Below are 24,601 nucleotides of genomic sequence, written 5' to 3'. Positions count from 1 at the left end.
GTTATATAGCTGCCTTCAGGAGACTGGACCTGGATATAGTAAGTATAGCTGTTATATAGCATCCTTCAGGAGACTGGACCTGGATACAGTAAGTATAGCTGTTATATAGCTGCCTTCAGGAGAGTGGACCTGGATACAGTAGGTATAGCTGTTATATAGCTGCCTTCAGGAGACTGGACCTGGATACAGTAAGTATAGCTGTTATATAGCTGCCTTCAGGAGACTGGACCTGGATACAGTAAGTATAGCTGTTATATAGCTGCCTTCAGGAGACTGGACCTGGATACAGTAAGTATAGCTGTTATATAGCTGCCTTCAGGAGACTGGACCTGGATACAGTAAGTATAGCTGTTCTATAGCTGCCTTCAGGAGACTGGACCTGGATTTCTGGTAAGTTCAGTTTTTTCTTACAGCATGCTAACAACAAAGAAAATAATGAATGTATATTGCAAACTTGCTTCATTTTACATCCACTGTTGATTTAGATTTTGAAAGTTATAACGACAGTGACACTTTAAGTTATAAGGGGATGTGTTTTCTGGTATTTTTTTGATGCAATTATAGTGTTGCAGACTATGGTATTCTTCAAGAATATAGATACCCTTTATGTTACATATAGGAAGGTATATATATATATATTTTACATAACCTAGTGATACTGTATACGGAGAGGTGTTCTATAACAGAAAGGTTTTGTTCAGCTTCAGTTTAACCCCTTGCTTCCGCAGCCTGTTTTGGCCTTAATGCCCGGGGCCTATTTTGCAAATCTGACCTATGTCTCTTTATGTAGTGATAACTCTGCGATGCGCTTAACTATCGTGGTTATTCTGAGATTGTTTTTTCGTGACATATTCCTCTGTATGTTTGTGGTATACTTTGGTTGATACACTCAGTCATTTTTTTTTTAAAAAGACAACATTTGCCCCAAAAATTTGAAAAATGTACAATCCTTTATATTCAAAATTCTCTTTTCCTAAGAAAGATAGTCATGCCACATGAACTAATTATTACTGCAATATCTACAACATGTCTGCTTTATGGTGACGTCATTTGGTGAACGTCCTTTTACTTGTTAGAATGTTAGAGGACTTCAAAATTTTGCAGCGATTTTTCAAATATCAGGAAAATGTCAAATTCAGATTTTTTTAGGGACCAGTCCAGTTCTGAAGTGGATTTGTGGGGCCTGTATGTTAGTTATCCCCATAAATCCCTCCACTGTAAAAACTGCACCCCTCAAAGTATTCAAAGTAACATTTCATAAGTGTATTAACCCTTTGGGTGTTTTGCAGAAATTTAAGCAAGTTGGAGGAGAAATAATTTTTTTTTTATTTTTTTGGCAGACATTCTATGTTAATCTATTTTTTCCTCTAACACAGCAAATACTAACTGAGAAATACCACTCTCTATTTATTCCCCTTATTCCAGTGTTACTAGAAATCCCCCATATGTGGCCGCAGTGCGTCACCTGACTTAACCACAGGCCGCAGACATGACAGAGACCTGGTGAATTTTGGGGCCTTTTTTTTATTTCAGGTTTTTTTTTTAGCCATTATACCATGTCACAGGGCCTTGCGGTGACAAAATATTTGTGTAAGACAAGTTGACGTTTCCTTTGGTACCATTCTGAGGGACATTTGACACCCTGATCAATATTTATTTAATTTTTTATGAGGTGGTACGAATAAAAAACACAATTTAGCAGCTGTTTTTCACCATTTTTTTGTACGCCGTTTGCTATACATCACCTATGACATGTTATTGTTATTTGTCAGGTCGGTACGATTACAGTGATGTCCATTTTATATAGCTTCTGTTATAGTTTATGGCATTTATACTATAAATACTGTTTGTATCTTGCATATTGTAAGGGCAGTAATTTTTTTATTTTTTCGCCAATGGAGATATGTGAGGGCTTTTTTTTTTTTTTGCGGCATAAGATGACGTTTTTAGCAGTACACCTTTTGGGTACATGTGACGTTTTGATAGCTGTTCTCTATATTTTTTAGAGGGCGGGATTAACAAAAAATTGTCATTTTGGTTAGTTTTTTATTTATTTTTTGAGCGGTGTTAATCTGGCGGTATAATTAATGTAACAGGTTAATAGACGGGGTCATTACGGACGCAGCGATACCAAATATGTGTATCTTATTTATAGGGGAACATTTATAAAGGGAGGATGGGGAATGTGTATATTTATTTTAATTATTTATTTATGTATGTATTTATTTAATTATTTAATTTATTTGTTTTAATTATTTATTTATATATTTGTGTGTGTGTGTGTGTGGGTGGGTGTTTTTTTTTTTTTTACTTTTGCAGGTATATATATAATACATTACAGCACATAAGCTGTGCTGTAATGCATTATACAGTGAATGAGTGTCAGTGACACACACACTGACAGTCATTCAAACTATCAGTGCAGGGACCTGATCGTATAGCACGGGGGGGAGCCGTAGCCTGGGGGATGGGGACGGGGGACAAGGGGAGGGAGTGGATGGAACGGAGCACAGGGAGGTAAGCACGGGAGAGCACGAGCACGGGGGGGGGGGGGAGAGCACAGAGGGGAGCACGGGAGAGCACGAGCACGGGGGGGGAGAGCACGGGAGAGCACGAGCACGGGGGGGGGAGAGCACAGAGGGGAGCACGGGAGAGCACGAGCACGGGGGGGGGGGGAGAGCACAGAGGGGAGCACGGGAGAGCACGAGCACGGGGGGGGGGAGAGCACAGAGGGGAGCACGGGAGAGCACGAGCACGGGGAGAGCACAGAGGGGAGCACGGGAGAGAACGAGCACGGGGGGGGGAGAACACAGAGGGGAGGACAGGAGAGCACGGGGATGGGGGGGGAGAGCACAGGGGAGCACGGGAGAGAACGAGCATGGGGGGGGGGGGAGAGCACAGAGGGGAGCACGGGAGAGCACGGGGATGGGGGGGGGGGAGAGCACAGAGGGGAGCACAGGAGAGCACGGGGATGGGGGGGGGGAGAGCACAGAGGGGAGCACGGGAGAGCACGGGGATGGGGGGGGGGAGAGCACAGAGGGGAGCACGGGAGAGAACGAGCACGGGGGGGGGGGGAGAACACAGAGGGGAGCACGGGAGAGCAACGAGCACGGGGGGGGGGGGGGAGAGCACAGAGGGGAGCACGGGAGAGCACGGGGGAGCACGGGGGTGGGGAGGACGAGCACGGGGAGGGAGCCGAATCCGGAGGGGAGGGGGACAAGTAGAGGAAGGGAGAGGAGAACTGGGGAAGAGTAGAACGGGGGGAGCTGGATCGGGGCGGGGGGAGCCCGGACATTACAGGTTGAAGGAAGGGGGACCTGGGGAGAGCATTACAGCAGTGGCGACAGGAGGGGGCAACGTGCTGTAGCCTCCTCCTGCCTTCCCATCAACCTGCTGCACATAATCTCCCCATAGACGCTGTGGTCACACTGACCGCGGTGTTTATGGGGTTAACTGCCCGGGGGGGAGCACGGCTCCAGGGACGTCATGATGCATTCTGCCACTGCTTTTCATGACGTCCCTGGACGTCATATTGGGGGAAGGGGTTAACTGAGATTGCAAAAGTTTGAATTTGCTTATTTATACATTATTAGCTTTGTGAACAGTCACCTGATTCTGTATGATAGATGATGACATGGGGAACATCAAACGCTTTGACATTAAAGGGGTAATCCCATCATATAAACTTTTGTTAGGTTATGGGAAATGCAAAAAGAAAGGAAGTCTGAAGATGCAATGCATTAGCACAATGGCTTTCTTTCCACATTCGGTCCCTTTCCCTCCTAGTGGTTGCCTATAATCCCGACCATCGCTCTCTTAGCTATGAGAGTGGTGGCTGGGCAGTGCTGGCACCTGGTACATCCTTTGTCCCCCCACACTGAACCTGGAAGTGAGAGCCGGACACGACAGGGCCGAGCTGAACCCCCTTTAACTTCCACTTTGCCAGCTGTATGAACTAACCAGTCTTTGTCTTCCAGGACTCCAGCTCTCTCTGTTGGAAAGAAAGTATCCAGCCAGAATAAAAGCCGCCAACAAGACTCCACAAGTGACCAGGGCGATCATTGTCTTCTGGGATCTTGTCTGATGATCAGAAATTTGTCCCCAGACCATCTTGGCTCGTAACTGTAAACGAGAAACGATAGAACGTTGTTAAAGTCCGGCTGCACAGACCGGTGTCACTCTCCATGCTTCCAGAAGAATACAAATGGACATAATGGAAATGATTGGCACGGTGGCCTTGTACTCTGTAGATTATCCAATCTAGATGAATTACATGACTTATAATCAGTCAAAGTAGATATTAAAGAAGAAGTCCAGACATTTGTTTTTAATTCGGCAGCCGGCAGGAAGGAAATTGATTACAAGTAAGAACTTACCTCTCCCCGTGCCCCTGGTGAGCGGCAGGACCGGCCTCAGGACCCCTGCTGGTTCTTTATTGGACCCCTGCTGGGCTCCAATGGCCAAATGGCCAAACTTCTCCTTTAAAGTTACCTCCAGTTCTACCAGATTTTACCATTGTGAAAGTTTCCACAGTTTATATTTTATTATAAACAGACTGGAGAGGGATGGGAAACCATGAGATCACGAGATAGGAATACCCTGAAGCTTCTCACATGTGACACAGACACGTTAGAAGTTTAGATCAGTAGGGGGTCTAAGGGCCTTAGAGGAAAGGATCCTGGGGGCCCACCAATGAAGATCCAGTGAGAAACGACATGTCAGTCAGTGTTAGAGCAGGTCCTAAAGCCGGGGCCCAGTCCGATACTGGTTATAGCTTCATTAAAGACAATGATCAGCCGAAGAGTCTGTCATCATGTCTCTCAACATGTTAAAAAATCATTGGATGTGTAGCGATGAGTGACCGATGGCTAATGAAAATAATAAACATTATACTTACCTCTCCAGGCTCCTCTGGTCTCCTCCTGGCTTACTGCAGCCCCCACTGAAGCTTCTAAAACCTTCTCTGAAGTGACAGGCTGCTCGGTATATCACAGGCCGCGGCGCTGTCCTTTCTCAGCCAGTGATTGGCTAAGTGACCTATCACTGCAGAGACAAGTTAGCGGTGACAGCCGTGAGCGGGAGGAAGCCAGGAGGACCCTGGGGAGCCTGGAAAGGTAAGTATATACTTTATTATTTTCTATATACACAGCAAGGGCTGTTCGGCAGAGGTGGACATATCACTTGTTCAGCCTGTTTAGCTGCACAGGGGCCCAGGCCAATAGAAGGGCCCACCAGGCTCAGACTCTAAAGTGTCAGCTCAGTACTCTCATTCCCCACACAGCATCCAGTGTACAATGCACCTAGGACCCTCCAAGTACAACAGCTGCAAACACTACAACTCCCAGTCTGCAGCCCTCAGGATGTGCTGGGATTTGAAGTACAAATGAGTAGACATCTACAGAAGTTACTCAAAATACACTGTGGCAAAAACATAACTGTGCTAGATTGTCGCAGATCTTTTTTAAGGCCCTTTTAGATGGGTCATCTCTGTCCATGTCAGGAACTGTCCAGAGCAGCAGCAAATCCCCACAGACAGTTCCTGACATGGACAGAGGTGGCAGCAGAGTGCACTGTGTCAGACTGGAAAAAATACACCACTTCCTGTAGGACATACAACAGCTGATAAGTACTGGAGGGCTAGAGATTTTGAATTAGAAGTAAATTACAAACCTATATAACTTTATGAAATCAGTTGATTTTAAAGAAAAATATTTTTACCCCTTGAATAATAACCTCTCGTGTTATTATAGTAAAAATAAGAATGAACCCTAGGTTTAAAAGAAATGTCAGTAGGATGCCCCGAATTCTGTGTGAAATAAACAAAATGAATCTAGCAGAGTATATACGATAACAAGAATCCGCCCAAATGAAATGAAGTTATGAAAACATGAAGTACTCCGCTCGCAGCCAATGCAAATTGCTAGCAGATTCTCATGAGCTCATTGTTAGCGGTGTCCTTATTACTGTCAGTCCTTACTGCATTGTTCTGTTTGTCTAGCTTCTTGGATTCGTTTGCTCTTTGCACTACGGCCAAAGATGTTGGGTGGATCCATCACATTTAAAGGTTATTAAACTAGTCATACTGTGTCTAATAAAATGAACTGTGTATACAGATGGGATCCTCAGATACAGTGTGCTGACAGATCTCCTACGCTGCACTGACCTCACATGTCAGAAGTACTTTAAAGGGGTAATTCACCCCAAATTCTTTTCTTTCAGACCAACTGTTGTCAGAAAGTGTCAGAGATTTGTAATTTACTTGTAATAAAAAAATCTCCAGTCTTCCAGTACTTCTCAGCTGCTGTATGTCTCGCAGGAAGTGGTGTATTCTCTCCAGTCTGCCACAGTGCTCTCTGCTGCCACCTCTGTCCATGTCAGGAACTGTCCAGAGCAGGAGAGGTTTTCTATGGGGATTTGCTGCTGCTCTGGACAGTTCCTAACATGGACAGAGGTGGCAGCAGAGAGCACTGTGTTAGACTGGAGAGAATACACCACTTTCTGCAGGACATATGGCAGCTGATAAGTACTGGAAGACTGGAGATTTTTTAATAGAAGTAAATTACAAATCCCTGGCACGTTCTGGTATTGGTTGATTTGAAAGAAAAACATTTTTGGTGAACAACCCCTTTAATAGATAACCCCTTTGTCTTATTTTGTAGCCCTTGTTAGTGTTCATGAAGGCGGGCAGGTTTCATGCTGGCATTACGGCTTTAAAGGATATAACAGAGCCTTTTTACGTTAGATGGACAACTCAGGTAATACTGCACCATCACTATCAGCCTATGCTGTGTTACATATTGGCCCAGATTTAATAAAGCAAATTTGTGCTGCTGGAGAGCCCACAAACGGCCGATACTGTTTTGTCATCTTCATCAAGGTACGTCCGATCCCCGGGTCTTCCTGGATCCTGGGGCCGGTATTTGGACTAAAAACAACTTTTATTCCGGTGGCTCAGGTTGGCGTTGTGTCAATGAGGCGGGGCCTACAGCATCCTGAGGCGGGCCTACAGCATCCTGAGGCGGGGCCTACAGCATCCTGAGGCGGGGCCTACATCGTCCTGGGACCAGAACTGCCTTGCTGAAAATTACAAAAACAGTACTAGTAGCTGAAACCCACACAGCAACCAATCACAACTCAAGTTTTATAGCTTAACAAGTTCTGGTAAAATGAAACCTGAGCTGCGATTGGTTGTAGTGGGAAAAAACAAACGGGTTTCTATGATAATTTCAGTGGGAAAAAAAACAGAAGGGTTTCTCTGATAAATGCTGTGGGGAAAACCAGACGGGTTTCTATGATAATTGCCGTGGGAAAAAAACATACGGGTTTCTATGATAACAGTTTATATAATTATAGTAAATGGTCTTATTATAGGACATATAAAGTATACAGTAAACATATAACACCCGTATCATGACAAAGTCAGACTCTTCTATCTTTCGGGAATGAGATGGTACAGAACTCCACATAGAAAACAGAAACATTGCACTTGCTGAAGATTTGCATTCACCCAGAAGGAAGTTATTCTTAGGATAAGATCCAAGATTTCTTCGCGAGTCCCTTACTGAGAAACATTCTCCAACAATGAGTTACTTTTTGTTTATAGAGGGGAAGAGTGTTTTTATTTCCTCCGACCTGTTAGATGTTTTTGGTCTTTGAGAAACTTGGCGTGCGCTGCTGGACTAAAATCCAATACATTTTTCCGATACGTCAGACCTTGAAGAAACATTCTTACAAATGCAACGATAGGGGCTAAACAACCACATGACGGACAGGACAATGTTGTCCATCCTGAGCATGTGAGACTGACCCACTAGCCAAGTATTTTAAAGTGTTGTTATCAAACAAATTAACTTTTAAAAAGTAATATAAGGCAGGTGGTGGCGGCATGGTCGCTACACTTGACAGGGATGGGTGAGTGACATTTGGTTGTAGAACTTCCTGTTGCTAACCTTTTTTTTTTTTGTGCCTGGACAACCCCTTTAAGGCTATGTTCACGCAACGTCAGCGGCTGTTATTTTATGTACCGAAGAACGGCTGTTGTTTAACATACTTTGGCGGCCATCATTGCAATGATGGCCATTGGTCCATTATGTAAGTTTAGGTTGAATGATGGATGTGTTCAACTCCCTTTTGGGTGTGGCTATTTTTAAAGGTCCATTGAATTTTGTTGGAAAGATGGTAAAAGGAGTGAAAAAAAAATGTGTGAACTTAAAATCCGTTGTTTGCTAAATAAATAAAAAAACATTAATTTGACGATTGCTGTTCTGTGCATTGTGTGAACCAATGGCCGTTATTTCCATAGAATTCAATGGAAATCATTAAAGACTGAAAATAATGGCCGTTATTTTAATTAACCCCTTCCCTCCCCAGGACGTACCGGCAGGTCCTGCAGCGGGTGGGGAGGTTCTAAGAGGGGCCGCGCTGAGACCCCACTCTGAACCAGTGCGATCTCTGCTGCATTCTGCGGCTATTAGCGGGTGCTTTGCAGCCCCCTCTTCCTGGTGTCTAGTGGCCAGATCTCCGTTACACTGGCTGGACCGCCTCGGCAATCCATCTATCTGGTCTGCTGCAGACCAGAATAATAGAGCACTGATCTGATGGATCAGTGCTATATTATATATACAGCATTGATCTCAATAGGAGAGTGTGTGTATTTGGTTTTTACGCCTTTCACTTATTATAACTTATTTTAATTGTTTACAAATTTTGCATGTAGTGATACTAAACAAGTGTATGCTTTTTTTTTTGTTTGTTTACATCTTCCTTTTAAAATGAAAAAGTCACTTAAAGGGGAAGTCCGGTGTCAGGCATTTTTTTGTTGTTATGTTCAGCCACCTCCTCCCCGACTGTTTTGAAAAAAATGCCTGAAACTGGACTTCACTTTAACCGAATTTTTATAATAAAATATATTTTTTATCTAAAAAACAAAAAACAAAATTGTCTGTAAAAGATCAGTCACATAAGACACAAAATCTACATAAGGCCTTGAGCTGCCATGGTGGTCTTGGGTCATGGGGAGCAAGTCTAAACCCTGAATGACACGCGGCCATATTGTTGCCGCTGATATTTTTGACAGCAACATTTAAATAGTTAAAGTATCTGCTGGTATTGGCTGTTTCTGGGTAAAACTGGAAAGTGGCATAAAGTTAGGGGGTATTCTGGTATCAGACAATCACACCAATATATATAACTTATTAATATAATGCTATTACTAATAGTCCTGGCTTCAACTTGCTTCTGCGTTATTAACCTGACAGGAAAGTGAAAATAGTAGAGTACTCTCCCCAGCTCCTCCCTTTTGCTCTGTAGACAACGCATCATCCTCCGATGTCACAGGAGGCGTGGCTGGATCTTGTCTTTGAGCTCTAGCTCCACCCCCTTAGTGATGTCACAATCTGACCACCCCCCTCAGCCTACACCTCCCTGTTATATACACAGATACGTATCCTCATTGGGTGAATGAGGTGTGATAACAGGGAGTGAATGCAACAGGTGCTGCAACTTTACTGTTTATTTAGCTGATGTTGAAATACCCCTTCACAATGAGTTTTTAAAAAATGTTCTTAACGTGTCCCATATTTTTGTTTTGTCTACAGTATGCTACAATGTTTATAGCGTACACATACCTGGTTAACAGCGGTTTCATTTTCAAGCACGTCTTTTGCATCTGAAAGAATAACCGTATTGTTATGGTATTGCAGTAATTGTATATAGGAAAATTTCAATCAAAGTTAAATGCCTTTCTTATATGTTTAGTTTTCACTGTTGTCATTGCACAAAAAAATACTTAGTTTGATCAACAATGTTATCAGTTTCTAGTATCATCTACTACTTTAAATTGGGTATTGAAGTAAAGGAGCTAGCCTTAATTTGTATGTATGAAAGAATTATAGACAACAATTGTAGTTTTCATTATAAATTAAAGGGCTTATCATTCTGAAGCATCCCCCCTCCTGGAGACTAACTTTTCCTTCCATGCTTATTATATTTTCTGTCTCCTTCCCCCAGTTCTGAGCTGCTGCTTTCTGCTGAAGACACAGAAAACTGTGTGTGAGCTTTTCACTCTTTATTGGGAAATAACAGGGAAGTTTTTGCATACATTTTTATTAATCCTAAGGGTATGTGCACACAACTATTTTTCAGGTGATAATTACCGTCGAAAATTATGATTGTGATTATTATTTACGGTTGTAATTATGAAACTACGCCACAAAAAATGCTGTGTAAACGTGGCCTGATACCGTCATTAGAGATGATCGAACAGGAGAAAATCTTAGGTTCTACAGAACTCGAACCTTGTCGAACCTTCCGCATTTGATTCCCGATGCCCTCCCGGTCTGTGGAGAAGAAGTAGACTAGGTAATAGACTGAATCCCGGAATTCCAGGCGGTACCAGGGCTGTCTCCTACTTCCCCACGGACCGGGAAGACATCGGGAATCAAATGCGGAAGGTTCCACAAGGTTCGAGTTCTATATAACCTAAGATTTTCCGCTGTTCAATCATCTCTGACCATCATGGCAGGTTTAGGTGACATCTGAATACCAGACACACAGAGTTACGAGGACCATGGTCCCTATTTTTTTTATTAGCCATGCCTGGTTGGCTACACTTGTGGCTGGTAAATATTTATAGCAGCTGGTATATATTTTAGTCATTGTATTTTTGGTCTTACCTCTTGAAGTTGGAACCCAAAGGATACATTTTGGCTGTACCTCTGAGGAGTGGATGGTTATATTACACTGGGGGGTGGTGTTTATTACGTCACACAGAAGAGACTTTAATTCCTCTTTCTTTGTTTTATTGAGCGTTTCCTGCAAGAGAGATTGCATATACCATGTTATACTGACTGCCAGCACAACCATAGAACTAGACGAGGCCAGAAGATGACTAGTGGGATCCTACCTACAGGAAACCATCTGCATGGAGCATGTGAGTTCTCGCTGTACTTGAATGGGTTTCCTATGGGCGCTCTCATTATCGCTCATGTCCCAAAAATATATTTATAGCTAAATCTGCTCCATTCGACACTCGCCTAATCCGCGTGCGTGCCTGGATAACATTTAGAGCTCCATTGGTGACAAGAACGGATTCGTCCTCATTAAAGTTCACATCTAAATTCCGTATCACTCCGACACACGGATCTGCAATAATGATGTGGTCGTAATGTAAAGCAAATGTTTTCTCATTGAACTGTATGTGTTGTTGTTTGGCAGAGTTCTCCCACAGAGAGCCAGCCACTCCCACCAGAAATCCAGCCATCATTCTCTACCAGGGACTTTTCCTGCTCATATAACACAGTAGAGTAGTAATAGTTTTATTATAGTGTCAAGAAATGAAGAATAGCTTTTTTTCTTTTTTTTTTTGGCTCAGGCAGTTGAAGAAAATGATTGGTGAACCCAAGCTCTCCTGTATGAGGAACCTGGTTTTATAAGACTATTAGAGATAGGCCAGCTGAAGCTTATAAACCGAGATTCGTTTACAACTTTGCTAAAAGTTTGGAATTTCTTGTAAAGATGGCAGCAAAAACATCAACAAAAAAAAGGGTATACTCACCTGTCCGTGCTCCTCCAGTGTTTCTCCTCCAGGTCTCCGGTGTCCCCTGCTGATTGCAGCTGCCTCCAGCCTGTTCAGCCCACTCAGCCAGTTATTGGCTGAGCGTACTTGAGATGGGGGTCTGTGGGGAACGCTGAAGACCAGAGAAGGCGGACACCAGGGGAGCACTAAAACAGCGAAATGCCTATGAACATTAAGCTGTTTTAATGCAGTTCACTTATGGTTCTGCTTGGACGAATCCAAACTTTACTTTTGAAAAGTTTGCTCATCTCTATTGACTATTTAAGACATATTTACAGGAAATATTGTAAATGTCTGATATGGATTTCTACTGTGGTCTGGTTTCAGTGATTAGAAATGGCTAGAATGACAAACTATTTCTGTAATTCTCATTGATTTTAATGAGAAACAGCATAGCACCACATGCTGTGGGTAACGGAGAAGATTTATACTAATGGTATATCCACTGTACCATGAGCCCAAGATAAAAATCCCTTTAAAGGAGAAGTCCGGCCATTTTTAAAATCTGGCAGATGGAAGGGGACGGTGGGGAATCTGATAACGAGAACAAACTTACCATTCCCTGTGCCCGCGGTGAGCAGCAGGACCAGCCTTAGAAGCATCGTTGGGCTACGGGATCTCGGCGCTGCACATATTGCGGCCCGGCTAATGGACTGGCTGGTTAGCCAGTCGGTGACTGGGATGGGACGCCCATCAGCCGGCACAGGCATTTTACCACATCACAACTCGGAGGAATATGACATTCCGCAGGGGTTCTGAGGCTGGTAAGTTCCAACTCGTTTTCAAATTCTCCCCTGCCGGATTTTTAAAAATGTCCGGACTTCTCCTGTTACACCTGTTCTTGCTCAGCTCATTTCCAGCCTTTGTTCCACGAGTAAACAAATCATTTTAATGAGAACAAGAAATTGTTTTTATAAAATTTCTATAAAAAATGTTTTTTAAAGATTCTTTAACTCTCCTTTTGTTTGTTAGGATTCAATCTGTTAGGAAACAACACCACCGTGTGCACATAAGACGGCCCAGAACGCAGGAATGTCATTATGTTTCTTTACGAGGGTCTTGGCTTTCTTCCATGTCCTCGTGTCATTTATAGAACAATTATAGGAAGAAGGCAGCGACTGCCACCAGGGAATATTTAGTTGTGAAAAATTGCAAGCGAAAAAGAGCAAGGGAACTTGTGTTTACAATATGTCTGGCAGGACGAGGATCAGACGGTTTTCATTTTTCAATTACTAAATGGCGATCTATCCGAGAAATTACAGCCGGTGCTTTAGTGTAAATTAAAATGAGAGATGAGCGAATCGCCCTCTAAATGAAGCAGAGTGCCCCTGCCGCTCCACCCCTGGTGTAGGGAAAAGCTGGATCCAATCCTGGGAAACTGGGAGAAGTTTCCAGGACTGGATCCATCTTTTTCCGGCACACAAGGAGGAGCGGCAGGGAACTGAACAGAGTTGAAAGGCAGCCGGCTGATAAGCCGCTTGCTGATCAAATGAAGAGCTTCACTTATTTTAGACAGGCAATTCGCTCATCATTAATTAATAAGTGAAGACATTTTTAGTTGTTATAGGTAGTGTTTAGGATTGGGAGTGTCCAGGACTCCCTAGGGGCAGCATCTAGAGATGAGTGAACCTGGAGCATGCTCGAGTCCATCCGAACCCAATCATTCGGCATTTGATTAGCGGTGGCTGCTGAACTTGGATAAAGCCCTAAGGCTATGTGGGAAACCTGGATATAGTCATTGGCTGTATCCATGTTTTCCAGACAACCTTAGAGCTTTATCCAACTTCAGCAGCCCCAGCTAATTAAATGCCGAACGATCGGGTTCGGATCGAACCGGGGACGCTTACTTCATCACACTGGTGCGCACAGATTTATGTAGAGGCCGTGCGCCTCTACATAAATCTCCATAGTGTCGGCGCTGTGGGAACATTTTTAAGCCCGGCACAAAAAACGCTGGACTTAATAAATGTCCCCCCATGTGTATACACTCCGGCCAGGATCCTATACTTTCAATACAAGTGTCTGCTGTATAAATAATGTCCGTCGTTGCAACGGCCGGGATTTCTACAACACATACGTTGTGTTAACATAGCCTTAGTTTTTATTCTCACATTTGCATTCCGAATGTGCCTTAAACCGCTCCTCTATCGCTCCTTGTAATAGAAGGTGCCCGGTCAATGGTGCATATAGAAAAATAATATGTATACTTACCTGTCTGTACTCCCTGGTGTCCTCCTGCCTCATTCCCGCTGACCACAGCCCCTGTTGATGCCTCTACACTAGAGATGAACAAATGTACATAACAAACAAAGTGAAGCACTTTGTTTGCTCAGGAGTCGGCTTATACGCTGGCTGCCTTTGATCTCTGTGCCGCTCCCTGATTCTCCACCCTTGGTGCCTGGAAAAGCCAGATCCAATCCTGAGAAACCGGGAGACGTTTCACAGTACTGGATCCAGCTTTTCCCACCACCCTAAGAGGAGTGGCACAGAGCGGCAGTGAGTTAAAAGGCAGCCGGCTGATAAGCTGATCGACGAAATAACAAATCGCTTCACTTCACCATTACTGTAAATTTGCTCATCTCTATTCTACACCCGTCTTTGAAGCAACAGGCTGCTGAGCCAATCACTGACTGAGAGGGGACAACACCACGGCCAGTGATTGGCTGAGCGGCCTGTCACTTCAGAGGCGGCGGCGATCAGCAGGAAACAGACAGGAAGACACCAGGGAGTATGGAGAGGTAAGTAAAACTATTATTTTATATAAAACAAAAAGACTGTTAATGTAGTCATGTTCCACTAGCGATGAGCGAACGTCCCAATGTTCGGTTCAGATCCCGAACATGAACATATTAAAAAAAAACAAAAAAAAAACGTGATTGGTTTATGTTCGTGTTTGCCGAACATTCCCGAACAAATAAAGAACATATGGTAGAAGCATACGTTTCAGTCTACGGACATGCGTACAGATTATCAGGCGCAAAGCGTAAATTACACAGTTGCATACGTTCGCAAGTTCGAATATGTGTGTGAAAATGATCGTTGTAACTAGAGATGATCGAACAGCGCTTATGTTTAAGTTTGTGCGAACTCGAACCATCGTTATTTGACTCCCGCAGTCTTTCCGTTCCATAGGGAAGGTGGAGACAGCCCGAGTCCTGCCTAGAAAACAGGAATACAGCCTGGGCAATAGGCCGTATCCCTGTTTTCCAGACGGCACTCGGGCTGTCTCCACCTTCACCACGGAACGGGAAGACTGCGGGAGTCAAATATCTATGGTTCGAGTTCGTACAAACTTAAACATAAGTGCTGTTCGATCATCTCTAGTTATAACCATTCCTATCATCAAACAAATTGTTCATGATCGTTGAACGCAAACAATTAGCGCCATGTTTTTACCGACATACGAACATTTTAGGAACATGTTCGCTCATCACTTGCTGCCAGATGATACATTGATTTCTATTGAAACCCGACAAGATGTAACCCATTCCCTAACATTCTTCGTTAGATATCTTGCTAGTTACCATTTTCACGCTCGGAGGGTTGGGATGTTTTTTAGGTGACATTTTCTGGAAATATGCTTTTAATCTATAATAAGTTAATATAAAGAGGCTAACAATTGTACGGACATAGAAAACATATGGATTTACTTACAAACGGAAATCCACAGGAAAAGACGGATGAAAATGCTGCAGTTAATAGCAGTGCCGACAATCACCAAACGTTACCATCAGAACACATAAACACATTTCTAGTTTCATTAAAATAGTTTCCATGTTCTGATGATTTAGTATCAGGAGAGGAGCAGACATTAGCTAATGTAAAACACTCACACAAGCCGTTTCTTCTTCATACTGAAAGCAAACCACCTGGGAATTCGATGGGAAGTTACCGAGGCCAAGGCAAGTCTGTAAATTGAAAAAAGAAAAGGCACTTTATAATCAGTAAGGCTGGGTTCACACCGCGGTTTTGCAGTCCGTTCTTTTTTTTTTTAATCCACTTTATGCATAAAAAACGGATGCCTTTCTGTGCGTCCGTTTTTATGCATTTTTCCATTTACATCCATTGTAAAAAAAGAAAAATGGATGAAATGATTGTTAACGTTTCAGCCTGTTGAAAGGCAAAAATGCAACTAAAACACAGCGTGTAAACACAGCCCCGTAATTCATCAGATGTGCCCCCCCCACCCCACCTGTGCACAGTGATTGACAGGGTGAATGTACAGGGGGGGGGGGGTGCTTCTTTACAGACTATACCAGACTCCTATGTATGAACCTGTTGCTATCTTTACTACCTCCTAGTAGCCAAGTGGCTAATCTTTGTGTGATTTCAGCTAAGGGGATGTTCACACTGAGGAATAGGCAAGGAATTTTAGGCAGAATCCGCACTTAATTTTACGTGTATTCTGCTTGAAGTTCTGTAAAACATGCACAGAGCAATGTCCCATTGTGTTCAATTGGATTTCTGCTCTGTTGTGTACACAGCAGAATTTACATGTGAAATGTCCCACTGCCCTTTCCGTCCAAAAGAATTTCAATTCTTAGGTCAGATTCCGCTAGAGAAATCCTATAGAAGCCATTGGGGCTTTGAATTTCAGATTTTCGCTTGCATTCCACGCCTATTCTGCCAGAGATGAAAGGCCCCGTTCACACTGAGCAAGAACGTCGGAATCCCGCCGTGCTCGGTGTCTCACTGTGAGTGAAGGAGTGGGCGCGCGCCCTCTCCTACACTCAAAGCAGGACACTGAGCACGGTGGGATTCCGCGGCGGAGAGGTCTGCTGAAGAATTCCGACGTTCTTGCTCAGTGTGAACGGGGCCAAAAAGAGAAAATTTCAAGCAGAAAACTTTCCTCTTTGAATCCTCGCCTATTCCTCAGTGTGAACATACCCTAATAGTTTACCTATCCCCATACTATTTCCATGTCTGATTTAAAGGAGAAGTCTGTCGATTTATAAAATCTGGCAGTCGGCAGGGGGAAATTTGAACAGGAGTAGAAACTTACCTGTCTCCATGCCTGTGGTGAGCAGCAGGATCGGCCTCGAGACCCCCCGCTGGAAGGCTGGAAGGCTGAGATGACGTCTCGGCTGATGGACTGGCCACCCAGCCAATCAGTGACTGGAGCAGTGTCCCGCTCCAGTCCATCAGCCGAGTAGCGACGAGTCAGCGTCAAAGACCCCGGAACCCGGTAGGGGTCCCGAAGCCAGTCCCGATACTAACTGCAGATACAGGGAGAGGTAAGTTAGTACTTGTTATCAAACTCCCCCCGTTTCCTACCGGATTTTAAAAATTGCCGGACTTCTCCTTTAAGTAAAAAGACAAAACAAATATATAAAGTCAACAATCAATCATTTGATGGCCTATTCTCAATACATCCTCAGTTATCCAACGGAACCAGTGGTTTGGGGGGTTGGAGTTTGGGTACAGATTGGCTTTAAAGCCGACCTGTGTGCAAGAAAACTGGGGTGTAAAAGGGCCATTGGCAGATTGCTATACTTCTCATCAGGATTCTGGGCAGATCGTTTTACGACCAAAGTTCTTTCAAGTTGAGATATAAACTTTTTTCTTAATATGTAAAAAAAGGCTTAAAGAAGTCCGGACACTCTTAAAATTCGGCAGCCAGCAGGAACAAAGAGGACTTTGATAACCAGTAGGAACTTACCTCTCCCTGTGCCCGCGGTGAGCAGCAGGCCTGGCCTTGGGACCCCCTGCGGGCTTCAGGATCTCACGGCCCAGCTGATGGACTGGCCGTTCAGCTTGTCCGTGACTGGGGCGGGACGCTGCTGCAGTCACTGATTGGCTGAGCGGCCGGTCCATCACCCAGGACGTCATTACAACTCAGAAAATGACTTCCTTACATATAAAGTTTTCCTACCAATTAAGTAACTTTCATAGGTCACGAATGAAGGATTTTAGCATGTCAGGCATCACTGATCTGCTTATTGATCATTGTTTCATCACTGACTATAATTACCATGTAAAAACCATTGTTGTATATGAGGTTTCACCGTATACTCACAATGCTGCCTGGCACCGATGTCGTGTGGGAGGATAATACTTCTATTCGTGAACTGGTAGCCGGTAGCTCAGTTGCATTGTTCAGTGTTTGCACATTTTGAGTTGTGGCTTTGGGCTCTGTAACAGTGCTGGCACTGCTGGGCACACTGGGATGACTGCTGGGCACACTGGGATGACTGCTGGGCACACTGGGATGACTGCTGGGCACACTGGGATGACTGCTGGGCACACTGGGGTGACTGCTGGGCACACTGGGATGACTGCTGGGCACACTGGAATGACTGCTGGGCACACTGGGGTGACTGCTGGGCACACTGGGATGACTGCTGGGCATACTCGCATGACTGCTCTTAGCCGCTTCAGGTGACACTGTTGTGAAGGTTTCTTTAGGAGCCGGTACCGGGGTCGTGTTTCTGTTAGTTGGTGCATTTGTTTTGGGTAATGATGATAACATTTTTCCTGAATCTATGAAATTGCAGATATAAAGGAGCTGTTTAGAACTGCCAAACATACACTGTTATACATATTGCAGGATGTAATGCAACAGCAACATTAAAGGGGTAGTTCAGCCAAAAAACAAAAACAAAAAAAAACATTTAAATCAACTAGTGCCAGAAAGTGCCAGAGATTTGTAATTTACTTCTATTTAAAAATCTCCGGTTTTCCAGTACTAATCTGCTGAACTACCCCTTTAAGTCCGGCGTACCCTTATATGTCTAAACAAGGGAGCTGTAGTAGTGAAACTAAGCAGATTGTTTAGTAAAAACTTATTGAAAATACATTTCACTTGTTTGTTAGACAAATAATGCTGTGCACAATTTTTGATAAATTCCACAACACAACGAAGAATTCAAATGACTAAACCTAGATAGAAAAAAAAATTACAGCTATTCCACTCAACAATAAATTTACCCCATGTCTCTATCTTTTAAAGTTTCAGACTTCATTGGGGGCCTTAACATGTTATATCGGAATCAGTGGTCTGTAACCCAGACAACAAGCTGTAAACAATGGGAGGGAAAGGGAAGCATCAGGAGAAGGAGGCAAGATTGCTTAATTAATGTATTTGCAAAAATATTTTGCCTTGATGTGTCCTACAAGTTAAAAGGGGAACACCAGCTAGAAAGAATGTCTTCAAATCAGATTTGTAATTTATTTCTACTAAAAATCTTAAGTCTTGCCATACTTATCAGCTGCTGTATGTCCTGCAGGAAGTGGTGTACATTACCAGTATGACACAGTGCTCTCTGCTGCCACCTCTGTCCATGTCAGGAACTGTCCAGAGCAGCAGCAAATCCCCATAGAAAACCTCTCCTGCTCTGACCAGGGTACTCATTTAAAGGAGAAGTCTGGCGAAAATGTTTATTAAAGTATTGTATTGGCCCCCAAAAGTTATACAAATCCCCAATATGCACTTATTACAGGAAATGCACATAAAGTGCTTTTTTCCCTGCACTTACTACTGCATCAAGGCTGCACTTCCTGGATAACATGGTGATGTCACTTCCTGGATAACATAATGATGTCACTTCCTGGATAACATGGTGACGTAACTTCCTGGATAACATGTTGATGTCACTTCCTGGATAACATAATGATGTCACTTCCTGGATAACATGGTGATGTCACTTCCTGGATAACATGGTGATGTCACTTCCTGGATAACACGGCAATGTCACTTCCTGGATAACATGGTGATGTCACTTCCTGGATAACATGGTGATGTCACTTCCTGGATAATATGGTGATGTCACTTCCTGGATAACATGGTGATGTCACTTCCTGGATAACACGGCGATGTCACTTCCTGGACAACATGGTGATGTCACTTCCTGGATAACATGGTGATGTCACTTCCTGGATAACATGGCGAGGTCACTTCCTGGATAACATGGCGATGTCACTTCCTGGAAACATGGTGATGTCACTGCTTGGATAACATGGTGATGTCACTTCCTGGATAACATGGTGATGTCACTTCCTTGATAACATGGTGATGTCACTTCCTGGATAACATGGTGATGTCACTTCCTGGATAACATGGCGATGTCACTGCTTGGATAACATGGTGATGTCACTGCTTGGATAACATGGTGATGTCACTTCCTGGATAACTTGGTGATGTCACTTCCTTGATAACATGGTGATGTCACTTCCTGGATAACATGGTGATGACACTTCCTTGAAAACATGGTGATGTCACTTCCTAGATAATATGGTGATGTCGTGACATCACCATTTTATCTAGGAAGTGACATCACCATGTTATCCAGGAAGAGAAGCCTTGATGCAGTAGTAAGTGCAGGAAAAAAAGCACTTTATAAGCATTTTCCGTAATAAGTGTATATTGGGGATTTGTATAACTTTTGGGGGGCAATACAATACTTTAATAAAAATTTTCCCGGACTTCTCCTTTAACATATAGACACAGTAAATGGTTGATGTTCATTTTGTATATAACTACAGAAAGTATTGTGATGTATAAAGTACAATATATTCTGTGGCGGATTACCTGTCAGAGCCTGTGCTGTAGGTCCTGATGGGGAGGTAGCACTGGATTGTCTTATGCTGGTACTCTGGTCTGCCGCTACAGAAGGGGGGACTCCGGCGGAGCTCTGAGTGGAGATGCCATGACTAGGAGCAACTCCTGCAGGAAGTGGCGGAGATGTGTGAGGAGAGGTCTGTGTAGACACTGTGGTGGCATCTGCAAAGAAAAGGTTCCATAAAGATTAACATGAGTGAATTCAGCCTGTGTGTGTATATAAATATATCATGGACATATAACCAATGACTTCAAGTGTATATGTCATTTAATCTTTTTTTTGCTGAAATCAATAGTACAAGTGATTTAAAGAAGCTCTGTAATAGGTTTTATTAGGCAAAAAATTGTTTCAATTAAAACAATGGCCGTTCTTTTCATAGTGAAATGTGTTGCATTGGTCAATGCAAACAACGACCATTATTCACACAGTGTATTGAACAACGTTGAAATAATTGACATGTCCGTTATTTCCAGCAACAACGGCTGCTGTTTGACACTTAACACAACAAAGTTGTTTTTGAGTGCCAAACAATGGCCGTTGTCCATACCTTGTGTGAAAATAGGGGTATTCCACCCAAACATAAATTTTGATATGTTGCTGCCCATGGTGAGACTAACAATTCCTTACATATTTGTTATTATCTATTCAGTCTCCTTCCTAGTTCTCAGCTGCTGCTTTCTGCTAAAAACACAAAAATCTGTGTGTGTATCTTTCTCTCCGTCTCCCCTCCCCCTCCCTTTTGAGACGGCTGATGTAAACAAGTCCTTGGCTTGCTTTGTCTGCAACATTGTAGCTTCTTTTTAATGCTGGGAGTGTTAATCACAGTGCTGTCATTAGCAACTTTACCTCAGAATAAGTGTGTGTGTGTGTGTGTGTGTGTGTGTGTAATGAGTGTTTGTGTGTTTTTCATCATCCTCAATAAAGCAGTACGCAAAACGCGCGTCGGGTGAGTGGTGAGGTGGACTAATATACTGAGGACATGTATGGGTAATGTGCAATATCTCTTTGATGGTATTTATTTTTTCGATTTTCCACTGTGAAGTTTCTGTCTGTGATACGCCCAGTGCCCAGTATATATGGTTGTAGGCTACCAGCTAGTACTTATTTATTTAAAGGATTTGTCTTATCATGTAATGTAATCTACTCCCTTCCACCATATGTTGGGGATATGTATTAGCTTCTAGCTCTTATTATACAGTATGTATTTTAGTGAAATACATTCTTTTGCAATATACCTAATAAAAGACAATATTTTTTGTATATTTTGGTCTTGCATGTTTTTTCTCTCTTTTTTGGTTTTTGTTTATGAACTTTATATGCACTTAGACCTCATACATTGGAGCCTGATATAGGTATGTGCAATGTGTGTGGATTACACAAACAGACCGAAGGACGTCACCAAGCCTACATCCACAGAAGTACAGTGTTAAAGGGGTTATCCAGCGCTACAAAAACATGGCCACCTTTCCCCCTACTGTTGTCTCCAGTTCAGGTGCAGTTTGCAATTAAGCTCCATTTACTTCAATGGAACTGATTTTCAAAACCCCACCCAAACTGGAGACAACAGTAGGGGGAAAGTGGCCATGTTTTTTGTAGCACTGGATAACCCCTTTAAGTTCTCAAAGATGTTTGGAACAATCTCCCTGCTAAGTTCTTCCAAAAATTGCATGCAACTGTATCTAGAAAAATCGGTGATAATTTCAAGGCAAATGGTGGTGACCCCAAATATTGATTTGATTTCGGCTATGCTCACTGTCAAAATATGGTTGTTTTCATTAAACGTGCGCTAATTAAGGTAAATAACAACCGTTATTTTATAACAATGTGCGTTATTTTAGGAATAATGGCCGTTGTTATAACATGAGGGCAGTTATTTGTCAATAAATGACGTCTGTTTAACAAATACGGCTGTTTTTTTTAAGTGTGTGAACATAGGGCGAGATTTATCAACCATGGTGTAAAGTGAAACTGGCCCAGTTGCCCCTAGCAACCAATCAGATTCCACCTTTCATTCCTCACAGACTCTTTTGAAAATGAAAGGTGGGATCTGATTGGTTGCTAGGGGCGACTGAGCCAGTTTCACTTTACACCATGTTTGATAAATCTCCCCCATTGCCTTTCGATTATATTCTGTACGTTTGCATTTTAATGGATAACAAACTATTATATATTATTTTTTACAGCATTCTTCATTTGCAGCATTTCCTCCACCCTCATCTAAAATTTCTTCATAATACGACTGGGTTCAAACTCTGTTTTCACAGTGTTTTGCTGGTTTTTTTAAATCTATTTTATGCAGAAAAGGATGAAAAACTGATGTATTTATGTGCATATGTTTTTTTTACCATTGACTTCCATTACAAAAAAAAAGGATCAAAAAATTAATCAAAATGCATCAGTTTTCTGTTTTGCATAAAAAAAATTTAAATAAAAAAAATGGACTGCAAAAACCCAGTGTATGCCCAGCCTAATGTATATTAAATATATATATTCCACTATGCTTGTGCCAGAATCTCTCTCCATATAACCATAGTCTACCATTCATGTTAATCACTTCATAATGGCGACAACTACTCTCCCTCTCGCTCTCATGAAGGAGTGGTTGTCGCTGCCACATCATGGACTAGTAATACAATCTCGTTTAGAGTCCTGACCTGTAAAATTATATAGATGATTAAAGGATTATTCCACACAAACCCTATCTTTACCATCATGCTGATCTTTGCCAGATGTGTTCCTTCGACATACTCCAGATGCTATATAAACATAGGACCGGGCCTGCTCCATGGAATGCCATTAACCTTCCTCTGACCCACTTCATTGCTCTTTCTCCCCTCCCCCTTTTTTAATTTAATTTTTTTTCTGTTAACTAAGAACAACAATTACTGATCTGCAGCGGATACTGAGGTCGTATCCTGAAGTATAGCGGTATATATATATACTGCTCTGTATACCTTACACTGTTTATACACGATTCATTATATAGTGAAAGGGGAAAAGAAAGTGCAAATGGGGAATAGGAAGGTGTGTGATGGGGATAACGGGAAGAGCGGAGGAGGAGGGGGATGTGCCTGGTATCTCCGGCCCCTCCGATTATTTTTCATACTTTGCATGTTTGGAATCTCTTACATACTGATTTATATTTCTGTATCTATAAGCAGGGAGGTCTCCTCTTGTTCATTATGCAATCTAACGGGAGACAATTACTAAGGAATTCTACAACATAATAAATCATAATTATTTAGGCCCCGGGGGAGATTTATTAAAGGAGAAGTCCGACCATATTCGAAATCCGGCAGTGGGCTGGGGGGGATTTCATCAGGAGAACAAATTTACCTTTCCTCGTGCTGAGTGGCGGAATTGACTCCCGCTGGGCTCCGGGATCTCCGGTGCTCATACGTCATGACCCGGCTGATGGACTGGCTGCTCAGCTAGTCAGTGACTGGCTGGGACGGGACACCGCTCCAGTCACTGATTGGCTAAATAGTCAGTCAATCAGCTGGGACAGGAATTTTCCCCAGAGTCATGACGTCATCGCAACTCGGGGGTCCCGGGGCCGGTCCTGCCACTCACTGCGGGCATGGGGAGAAATAAGTTCCTACTCCTTGTGAAATTCTCCCCTGCCCTCCCCTAGGCGAGTTAATAATAAGGCTGCATTCACACGTTCCGTGAAGTTCATAGCCCATTGCTTTGTAGGGGACTATTCAGATGTTCAGTGTTTTCACAGATTCCCTATCAGTTCTGTAAAAAAACTGGACATGTCATGACTCCATACAACGATGCGGATTCCCCCATACAACAATGCGGATTCCCCCATACCATGGTGCGGATTCCCTCATACAACAGTGCAGATTCCCCCATACAACGGTGCGGATTCCCCCATACAACGGTGCGGATTCCCTCATACAACGGTGCGGATTCCCTCATACAACGGTGCAGATTCCCCCATACAACGGTGCGGATTCCCCCATACAACAGTGTCTGGACTTGTCCTTTTATACTGGTGTAGCATATACATATAGTGTATCGGTCTCCCAGTGCATCATCCCTGTTACTGTTCTGGAGGAGGCGGAAACAACCCATGGCTGGACCTGGATGTTTGGCCCTTCACACCATTAGGCTGGGTTCACACTACGTATATTTCAGTAAGTATTGTGGTCCTCATATTGCAACCAAAACCAGAAGTGGATTAAAAATAAAAGCAAATATTTGCCATTAAATGGCGGCCATCCACTCATCCAATTTCAACATTGTGTGGACAGAGCCTTTCTGTGTTTTTAATCCACTCCTGGTTTTGGTTGCAATATGAGGACCACAATACTGACTGAAATATACGTAGTGTGAACCCAGCCTTAAAGAGGTTACCTAGGCTTAGAAAAAAATGTCAACTTTCTACCAGAATTGTCCTCAGATTGGGCGTAGTTTTGCAGCTTAGCTGCATAGAAGTGAATGGAGCAGAACTGTAATA

General features: G+C 43.1%; 1 protein-coding gene across 1 annotated transcript in view; it reads right to left on the bottom strand.

Annotated features, from left to right (window-relative positions):
* CD34 (CD34 molecule) overlaps nt 1-24,601 on the bottom strand; it is a 53,070-nt gene that overhangs the window by 2,291 nt on the left and 26,178 nt on the right. Inside the window, exons 2-7 of the mRNA XM_069945110.1 lie at nt 20,103-20,294; nt 17,592-18,055; nt 15,409-15,483; nt 10,674-10,812; nt 9,627-9,667; nt 3,961-4,122 (exon numbers count right to left, since the gene is read on the bottom strand). Coding sequence (XP_069801211.1) covers nt 3,961-4,122; nt 9,627-9,667; nt 10,674-10,812; nt 15,409-15,483; nt 17,592-18,055; nt 20,103-20,294 — 1,073 coding nt within the window. The remainder of the gene's footprint in view (nt 1-3,960; nt 4,123-9,626; nt 9,668-10,673; nt 10,813-15,408; nt 15,484-17,591; nt 18,056-20,102; nt 20,295-24,601) is intronic.

Source organism: Dendropsophus ebraccatus, chromosome 11, assembly GCF_027789765.1.
Source record: "Dendropsophus ebraccatus isolate aDenEbr1 chromosome 11, aDenEbr1.pat, whole genome shotgun sequence".
Classification (NCBI taxonomy): domain Eukaryota; kingdom Metazoa; phylum Chordata; class Amphibia; order Anura; family Hylidae; genus Dendropsophus; species Dendropsophus ebraccatus.
Note: the sequence above shows the minus strand (reverse complement) of the source record. Positions and strands in the feature narration are given on the sequence as shown.